This window comes from Nerophis ophidion, linkage group LG02 (genome assembly GCF_033978795.1).
Source record: "Nerophis ophidion isolate RoL-2023_Sa linkage group LG02, RoL_Noph_v1.0, whole genome shotgun sequence".
NCBI lineage: Eukaryota > Metazoa > Chordata > Actinopteri > Syngnathiformes > Syngnathidae > Nerophis > Nerophis ophidion.
The window spans coordinates 70,793,428-70,803,427 of NC_084612.1; the positions used below are offsets into that span (position 1 = coordinate 70,793,428).

General features: G+C 40.5%; 1 protein-coding gene across 1 annotated transcript in view; it reads right to left on the reverse strand.

Moving 5' to 3' along the window:
* Nucleotides 1-5,815: 5,815 nt before the first annotated feature.
* The window catches only part of LOC133544463 (PAK4-inhibitor inka2-like), a 5,187-nt gene continuing 1,002 nt past the window's right edge, over nt 5,816-10,000 (reverse strand). Inside the window, exon 2 of the mRNA XM_061889808.1 lies at nt 5,816-7,007. Coding sequence (XP_061745792.1) covers nt 6,051-7,007 — 957 coding nt within the window. The 3' untranslated portion in view covers nt 5,816-6,050. The remainder of the gene's footprint in view (nt 7,008-10,000) is intronic.

Sequence of the window (10,000 nt, forward strand, 5' to 3'; positions counted from 1 at the left end):
ATCCATAATGGATCCAACAGAGTCGCGAGACTCCAGTCCAAAGCGGATCCAACACAGCAGCGAGAGTCCCGTTCACAGCGGAGCCAGCAGGAAACCATCCCAAGCGGAGGCGGATCCGCAGCGCAGAGATGTCCCCAGCCGATACACAGGCAAGCAGTACATGGCCACCGGATCGGACCGGACCCCCTCCACAAGGGAGAGTGGGACATAGAAGAAAAAGAAAAGAAACGGCAGATCAACTGGTCTAAAAAGGGAGTGTATTCAAAGGCTAGAGTATACAAATGAGTTTTAAGGTGAGACTTAAATGCTTCTACTGAGGTGGCATCTCAAACTGTTACCGGGAGGGCATTCCAGAGTACTGGAGCCCGAACGGAAAACGCTCTATAGCCCGCAGACTTTTTTTGGGCTTTGGGAATCACTAATAAGCCGGAGTCCTTTGAACGCAGATTTCTTGCCGGGACATATGGTACAATACAATCGGCAAGATAGGATGGAGCTAGACCGTGTAGTATTTTATACGTAAGTAGTAAAACCTTAAAGTCACATCTTAAGTGCACAGGAAGCCAGTGCAGGTGAGCCAGTACAGGCGTAATGTGATCAAACTTTCTTGTTCTTGTCAAAAGTCTAGCAGCCGCATTTTGTACCAACTGTAATCTTTTAATGCTAGACATGGGGAGACCCGAAAATAATACGTTACAGTAGTCGAGGCGAGACGTAACAAACGCATGGATAATGATCTCAGCGTCTTTAGTGGACAGAATGGACTGAACAGGCTCCTCTGGCTACTGATAACACTATGCAGAGGGTGACTGGCATCAGCCATGATCCTGTTGTTATTTGTTGGGAACTCGCATGTCTGCTGTTGTGTGTCCCCGAGTATGCAAGAATCCAGGAGGGTTGAGTGAAGGTAAGAATGTTTAATACTCATAAGAAAATAACAAAAGCAAACATAAAGCAGTCGTGCAGATAAATTAGATTAGATTAGATTAGATAGATTAGATAGTAATTTATTTATTCCGTCAGGAGAGTTCCTTCAGGAAAATTAAAATTTTCAGCACAATCCCATTCAAGATCAGACAAACATTACAGGGAGACAGAACAGGATCGCTGACGGGTCTGCCGGCTTCCAGCGCCCCTTACAAAAAAGATGAGATACAGGTAAACAAGTGAGGGGGGGGTGGGAGAAAAAAATAGAAGATTAAAATAAAATAAAATAAAAATCGGTCTTAGCCTGGGCCCTGGAGAGGGGGTGCAGACTGAGGCCAAGGGAAAAAACAACAACTCATAGCCATAGTACACATCCCTCTTCCATGTGTGTAAGAGGGAAACATCAAACATCAAAGAACACAGAGGACATTAAAGACATTAAAGCAGCAGATACAACCAGACACTTCTACATACAGCTATGAATAAAAAGTAAAATAAACATATCCACTGTGGTGGCCTCTGCGGTGTTCCACGCCATCGTCCGCTAGGGTGGAGGGAGCATGGCCAGAGACAGGAGCAGACCCAACAAAGCAACCAAGACAGCCGACTCCACTCTCGGCCAGTGTCCAGTCCGCATGGATGAGCGAGGATACGTCCAAGGTGACTGAGGTGTCCGACACCTGCTCACCCAGCCGAGACACCGCGAAGACTCTCCGTCCCAGCGCTCAGTGCTAGCTCCGCAGCCCTGTCCCCTCATCCGCATCTCCTCCAGTCCCTCCAAACAGAGTCCGGTGTGGCAGACACCCAGCAGCTGGTCTCCATGGGCAAAAGGCTCCCGGGAGGCAGATCCAGAAGTCCCCAAAAAAAGCACCACAGAGGTCACGAAAGTGGCACCTCTTGTCACACAGTCCCAAAGAGTCCCGTACCAAAAAGAAAAAAAATATATAATAAGACATGAAAACAAGAGGGAAACACAAAAGGATAACACAAGAGCACAGAGCTCCTGCCTACAGCAGCCACTACAGCAGCGGCATCTTGGAAAAAAAAATGTTCTCAATATAGATGTTATCATCGAGCACTGAGGAGTGCTCGAGTGAAACATAAATAGACACGAGTGTGATTGACAGCAGGTGTGAACCGCTGCCAATCAACGAAAAGAGAAAAACAACGGTGCTCCGTGAATAAAACAGGAAATACAACAAAATAAGAGCACTGAACAGGAAGTAAATACAAAAACACGAACAACTAACAGAAATGAAATGACAGATTGTCACAATTATTGTTACTTTTTTCAAATGTTTAAAGTCTATCAAGTCAATGAAAAACAAGAATTGTAGCTGAGATAGGCGCCAGCGCCCCCCGCGACCCCGAAAGGGAATAAGCGGTAGGAAATGGATGGATGGATGGATATATTATATTCATTCATACTTTTAAGCAGCATCACCAAACACACTTTCCTCCCACAGCTGTGTCCTGATAAGAGTTGTAGTCCTCACTATGACTGAGTGAAGTGCAGGCAAGGAGCATGAGAATGATCTCTTATCTCCGTCATGTCTGCCGCTATTTCTCCTCTGGATTCATGAGAACTGGCAAAGGTGAAGAAGCGATCATTAGCTTATCTCTGTGCGTATGTCACTCCCTTGTATCTATTTTCTATTTTCTAAGAGCTCTTATTTTCTCTAATTACACACACACCCCCTCCAATGGGCCATGTGTGTGTGTGTGTGTGTGTGTGTGTGTGTGTGTGTGTGTGTGTGTGTGTGTGTGTGTGTAGCCACCATTTGAAACAACAATTGTGTTAAATGAGGTAGAACGACATGTTATGCTCCATAAAGTCAGTTTGACGCATGCCTCTCCTCTCCTTTCACCCCCCCCCCCCTGCGCTGACACAAGGGAGATGACCTCAGCAAGCATCTCGCTGGATAAAGTCTCACTAAATTACTTTGTTGAGTAAGAACAGAAAAACCGCAATGGATCCAACTTTTTGGGAAACACCAGTGTACCAGTAGAGCAGGGGCACTCACACTTTTTCTGCAGGTGAGCTACTTTTCAATTGACCAAGTCGAGGAGATCTACCTCATTCCTATTTATAATTTATATGTATTTATTTATGAAAGAGACATTTTTGTTAACAAGTTAATGGTGTTTAATGATAATACAAGCATGTTTAACACACATAGATTCCTTTCTTTCATGAAGACAAGAATATAAGTTGGTGTATTACCTGATTCTGATGACTTGCATTGATTGGAATTAGACAGTGGTGCTGATAACGTCCGCATTTTCAAATGGAGGAAAAAAAAAAGTCCTCCTTTCTGTCCAATACCACATGAAAGTGGTTGGATTTGGCATCTCATTTGTCCAACTTGCATACTCGTTTTTAAACACTTTGTTATGAGAGTAGCATATGTGTGTGGCCCTTTAATGTCTGGCAGCAGGTGAGTGACGTCAGTGAGTGTGCGGGTGGGCAAGCAAGTGAGAAAGCGGTCGCTGAGGGCGGGGGAGAAATACATTGGCATCAAACTCCGTAGCTTGCTAGCTTGTGCACGCTAGCTTTCTGAGACTCTTATTTTGTTAGCACAGGCAGGATGAAACAGGTCTTTTATGGTGAAGACAGGAACTGTGCTGTCGGTCTTTAGAGTTTTGACAGTAGGTACGGAGTCTCTAGAAATAAAATGTGTTTCTCTGCGTCCGCCCTGTTAGTGATTTTTTTCTTAAATATGAGCTCGCAGCAGCCAGCGTCATCTCACAAGATCCTCGGGTGCCGAGAATGTCAAACAACTGACGAAAGTAAAGTCTTGGTATGATTGATGATTGCTCATTTTTATGTATATTTTTTAATGCCTGGCTTGAGATCGACTGACACACCCTCCGAGATCGACCAGTCGATCGCGATCGACGTAATGGGCACCCCTGACGTAGAGCATTGGAATGAAACCGTGTAGTGTTGGTAGGAATATACAAACAGTGTTGACATGAAAATAAGGATTATTATCATTGTTATGATTATTAACTTCAGCCGAGCACCGATAAATTCCTTAAAGATAGGAATTATTTTTCATCTGTAATATTAGTCCAGACCTGTCTCCCATCGAAAATGTGTGGCGCATTATGGAGCGTAAAATACAATAGCGACTGTTGAACGACTGAAGCTCTACATAAAACAAGAATGGGAAAGAATTCCACTTTCAAAACTTCAACAATTAGTTTCCTCAGTTCCCAAACGTTTATTGAGTGTTGTTAAAAGAAAAGGTGGTGAACATGCCCTTTCCCAACTACTTCGGCACGTGTTGCAGCCATGAAATTCTAAGTTGTTATTTGCAAAAAAAAATAAAGTTTATGAGTTTGAACATCAAATATCTTGTCTTTGCAATGCATTCAATTGAACATGGGTTGAAAAGAATTTGCAAATCATTGTATTCCGTTTATATTCACATCTAACACAATTTTCTAATTCATATGGAAACAGGGTATGTACAACTATTTTGCAACGTTGTTTCAAAGTCAGTTTTAAAGGACATGTACGTATGTGTGATCAACGTTGTATCAATGTCTTGGTATCTTTGTTGTCTTCCATGAAGTCTGCCATGATTAGTAGTGTTGTTGTTGAAGGAAATAGCGAACGTTGTGAGTGTGAATGTTGTCTGTCTATCTGTGTTGGCCCTGCGATGACGTCGCGACTTGTCCAGGGTGTACCCCGCCTTCCGCCCGACTGTAGCTGAGATAGGCGCCAGCGCACCCCGCGACCCCAAAAGGGAATAAGCGGTAGAAAATGAATGAATGATGCGTCTGTGAAATAATGCTTAAAATGAGCAAAATACCCAAGTTTTGAACTGAATTCAAGGGCCGCTATGGTGTAATAATAATAAAAATAATATATTTTATTTGTAAAAAGCACTTTACATTGAGCAAACAACCTCAAAGTGTTTCAGTGTAATACAAATAATAATTAATAATAATAAAAAGATCAATCAATCAATGTTTACTTTTATAGCCCTAAATCACTGGTGTCTCAAAGGGCTGCACAAACCACCACGACATCCTCGGTAGGCCCACATAAGGGCAAGGAAAACTCACACCCAGTGGGACGTCGGTGACAATGATGACTATGAGAACCTTGGAGAGGACGAAAGCAATGGATGTCGAGCGGGTCTAACATGATACTGTGAAAGTTCAATCCATAATGGATCTAACACAGTCGCGAGAGTCCAGTCCAAAGCGGATCCAACACAGCAGCGAGAGTCCCGTTCACAGTGGAGCCAGCAGGAAACCATCCCAAGTGGAGGCGGATCAGCAGCGCAGAGATCTCCCCAGCCGATACACAGGCAAGCAGTACATGGCCACTGGATCGGACCGGACCCCCTCCACAAGGGAGAGTGGGACATTTAAAGGCTAGAGTAAACAAATGAGTTTTAAGGTGAGACTTAAATGCTTCTACTGAGGTGGCATCTCGAACTTTTGCCAGGAGGGCATTCCAGAGTACTGGAGCCCGAAATGAAAACGCTCTATAGTCCGCAGACTTTTTTTGGGCTTTGGGAATCACTAATAAGCCGGAGTCCTTTGAACGCAGATAACACAAATAAAGCAGCCTAATAACTATAACCAGTATGCATATATCTATAAAAAGGCTTTTTTAGAAAGAAGGGTTTTTAAGCCTTTTTGAAAAGCATCCACAGTCTGTGGTGCCCTCAGGTGGTCAGGGAGAACGTTCCACAGTCTGGGAGCAGCGGAGCAGAAAGCCCGGTCTCCCATAGTTTGTAACTTTGTCCTTGGAGGTTGAAGGAGGTTAGCCTGTGTCGTGTGAAGGATTCTGGGTGTGTCCCCAGGTGAAAAAACGCTTGCTATGAAGTCTTGGTTTTATGAGCAAACATTACGCAATAAAAGCACAAACACTAGCATTTTTTGCATTATTGCATTTATTGAGTTTGTCACCGGGAGGACTTCATTGTTGGATGTCAAGTATAGAAAAGTGAGAAATGGAATAGATGGTTGGACCATTGGCCTCTCATCCAATCAGGCTTTACCACACTCTAGCTGTCCTAGGTAGTCTTTGAACATGACTTAACAAGTCCTGCTTGGATAAGAGATTCATATTCTTCTGGGAGTCCAAAAATGTCAGAGTGTCAGACGTAGCCAATAATGTCCTTGCATATGATTGGCTGCCTGCTGCCCGTCTTCATGAGGGCAGCAAATTGGTAAAAGTCTGTGTCCAGTTGGTGAATGGCAGAGTGGGACTGGTGGAAAAAAGGTGCTTTTGTTTCCGCCGCGACAACGGGGCACGAAAGACGTTTGGACGCGTCTCTGCTAACAGGGGAGTCCGTAGTCCTCATCCTCACCCTCTCCTCCACGCTCCTCGACAGTCCGGCCAGTTTCCTCCTCACGTTGACCAGGAGGCTCCTTCCCAGTCGCCGTCTCGGCTTCGCTTTTGGCTCGGACGCCTCGGGACATTCCGGGAGGTCCATCCAGTTCTGGACCAGGTCGGCGAAGCTGTTGTCGCCCAGGACCAGAGGTTGGCGGTTGCGTCCCCTGGTCAACAGCGCGTTGGCCCAGTCCTCTGGATCGTCAAAGGGCGTCCATCGCTCCAGGCAGACGTCTGAGGTGGATTTTGGGCGAACGCGTCCGCTCGGCGCTCTGTTGGTGCGGACGCACGCCGAGGACGACACCCGCACGTTCCTCGTCCTCCTCAGCACCACGCCCTCGTCTCGCCACGAGGCCTCGGAGTAGCCGGAATCACAGTCCAAGCTCTTGCGGCTGCTGGGCGAGTTCAAGCCGAGACGACTCCTGGCCGCGTCGTCCTGGTCCTCGTCCTCGTCTTCCTCCTCCAGGGGGCTGGCGAGGCAGCAGGCCGAGTCGTAGGTGCTGGCCGTGCTGGCGCTGGACATGCGGAGGCGGGACCGCAGCTCTCTGGGCCGACACACGGCGTGAGGGACCGCCGACAGGACGCTGACAGGAGGGACAGGAGGACACGGCGGTCTGCAGGCTGCGGGACACGTCCTCCTCAGCTGCTTCAGGTCTTGGAGGGACCTCATCATGTAGTGCATGTTCTCCCGCAAACAGTCGCCTGAGTCGCGCAGGCAAGGCTGAGGACAGAAGAAAAGACAGTTCAAATTTACCGTAAATTCCGGTACTTTTTTCACTACACTTTGGACCCTGCAACTTATGAGATGTTGTGGCTGTTTTGTGGAAAAGAAACATTAAACAAACTAAACAAGCAAATACACTAAGAAGATGTTTTATTGTGCTCTGGCACCGTATTTTGGACACAGGTCCTTCCATTTAGTCCTTTCAACCGGAAGTACAAGTGCCGTTCGGTCTTCTAGCCGTCCATAGCGGTACTACTCGAAGGGATTCTTGAGCCACGTCTGCAGGTTTTACAATATAACTAAAACTGTTTGTACACTCTAAACCAGGGGTCACCAAGGCGGTGCCCGCGGGCACCAGGTAGCCCGTAAGGACCAGATGAGTCGCCCGCTGGCCTGTTCTAAAAATAGCTCAAATAGCAGCACTTACCAGTGAGCTGCCTCTATTTTTTTAATTTTATTTATTTACTAGCAAGCTGGTCTCGCTTTGCTCGACGTTTTTAATTCTAAGAGAGATAAAACTCGAATGGAATTTGAAAATCCAAGAAAATATTTTAAAGACTTGGTCCTCACTTTTATAAATAAATTAATTTATTTTTTTTACTTTGCTTCTTATAACTGTCAGAAAGACAATTTTTGAGAAAAAATACTAACTTAAAAATGATTTTAGGATTTTTAAACACATATACCTTTTTACCTTTTAAATTCCTTCGTCTTCTTTCCTGACAATTTAAATCAATGTTCAAGTATTTTTTTATTTATTGTAAAGAATAATAAATAAATGTTGATTTAATTCTTCATTTTAGCTTCTGTTTTTTCAACAAAGAATATTTGTGTAACATTTCTTCAAACTTATTATGATTAAAATAAATTAAAAATATTCTGGCAAATCTAGAAACTTTGTAGAATCAAATTTAAATCTTATTTCAAAGTCTTGAATTTCGTTTCAAATTTTTGTTCTGGAAAATCTAGAAGAAATAATGATTTGTCTTTGTCAGAAGTATAGCTTGGTCCATTTTGTTATATATTCTAACAAAGTGCAGATTAGATTTTAACCTATTTAAAACATGTCATCAAAATTTAAAAAATAATCTTAATCAGGAAAAATGACTAATGATGTTCCATATATACATATATATATATATATATATATATATATATATATATATTTTTTTTTTTTTCAAAAAGATTCGAATCAGCTAGTTTTTCTCTTCATTTTTTTCGGTTCAATTTTAAAGAGTCGAAATTGAAGATAAACAATGTTTCAAAATTAAATTAAATTTTTTTTGGTGTTTTCTCCTCTTTTAAACCGTTCAATTAAGTGTTTTTTTCATAATTTATTCTCTACAAAAAACCTAGTTTCATATTGTGAATTATTTTGTTAATGTTATGTTTTAGTGATAACTTATTTTTACAATTAAATTACAACTAAAAATGTAAGAAAAATTATAGCACCACATTATAAATTGTTTTAACAATTTTACGTTTGAGTAGTAACTTATTTTTACACTTAAAAGCCAATTAAAAATGCTAGCAAAATTATACCTCCACATTATATTTTTTTAATACATTTTATGTTTAGTAATAACTTATTTCTACACTTAAAAGCCAATTAAAATTAGTAGAAATAATTTACCTTAGTTTTCTAAGTTATTTAATTAATTTTATGTTTAGTGGTAACTTATTTTTACACTTAAATGACAATTAAAATATAAGAAAAATGTTATCTTAACATTATAAATTATGCTAGTAATAACTTATGTTTACACTTAAATGACAATTAAAAATGTAAGAAAGTTTTTTATCTACACATTACAAATTACTAGTAATAACTTATTTTTACACTTAAAAGCCAGTTAAAATTGTAAGAAAAATTATATTTCCACATTATACATTATTTTATGTTTATTGATAACTTATTACATTTAAAAGCCAATTAAAAATGTTAGAAAAATGCAACCTTCATATTATAAATTATCTCACAAATTTTATTTTTAGTGATAACTTATTTTTACACTTAAATGACAATTAAAATATAATAAAAATGTTATCTTAACATTAAAAAAATATTTTAGTAATAACTTATTTTCACACTTAAAAGCCAGTTAAAAATGTAAGAAAAAGGATATCTCCACATTATAAATTATTGTATACATTTTATGTTTATTAATAACTTATTTTTGTATTTAAAAGCCAATTAAAAATGTTTGAAAGTTCTACCTTCACATTATAAATCATTTCATTAATTTTATGTTTAGTGATAACTTATTTTTGCACTTAAATGACAATTAAAATATGAGAAAAACTGATACCTTAACATTATAAATTATTTAATGAATTTTATTTTTCACTAGTGACTTATTTTCACAATTAAATGACATCTCTAAATGTAAGAAAAATGATACCTTAACATTCTGAATAATTTTATGTTTTAGAAAAAACATTTTTTACACTTAAATGAGGATTAAGACTGCTAAAATATGACACCTTCACCATACAACCTGATGTTTTGATTTTTATTTGTATTAATAATAACTTATTTTGACACTTAAATGATTAAAAATGTTAGAAAAATGACATTTTCACATTAGGACGCATCATTATTATTATTATTGACGGACTTCTTTTTACACTTAAATACCGTATTTCCTTGAATTGCCGCAGGGCATATAGTATGCGCCTGCCTTGAATTACTGCCGGGTCAAACTTGCTACGCAAAATAATTAGCGCATGCTTATTATTACCGCCGGGTCAAACTCGTGACTTCACGAGTGACACTTCCCCTGTCATCATTTTCAAAATGGAGGAGGCTGATTTCAATACTGGCCATTTGAAATTGTAAAAAGGGAAAAAGATTAAGAGCTATTCAGTACGATTTAAGGTCCAAGCTTACATCACACTCACATTTTTACTGCATGCCTTTGGTAAGTGCCGGAGTGAGAAGAGGTTTTAAAATAATTAGCGCATGCTTACTTTTACCACATGCCTTTGGT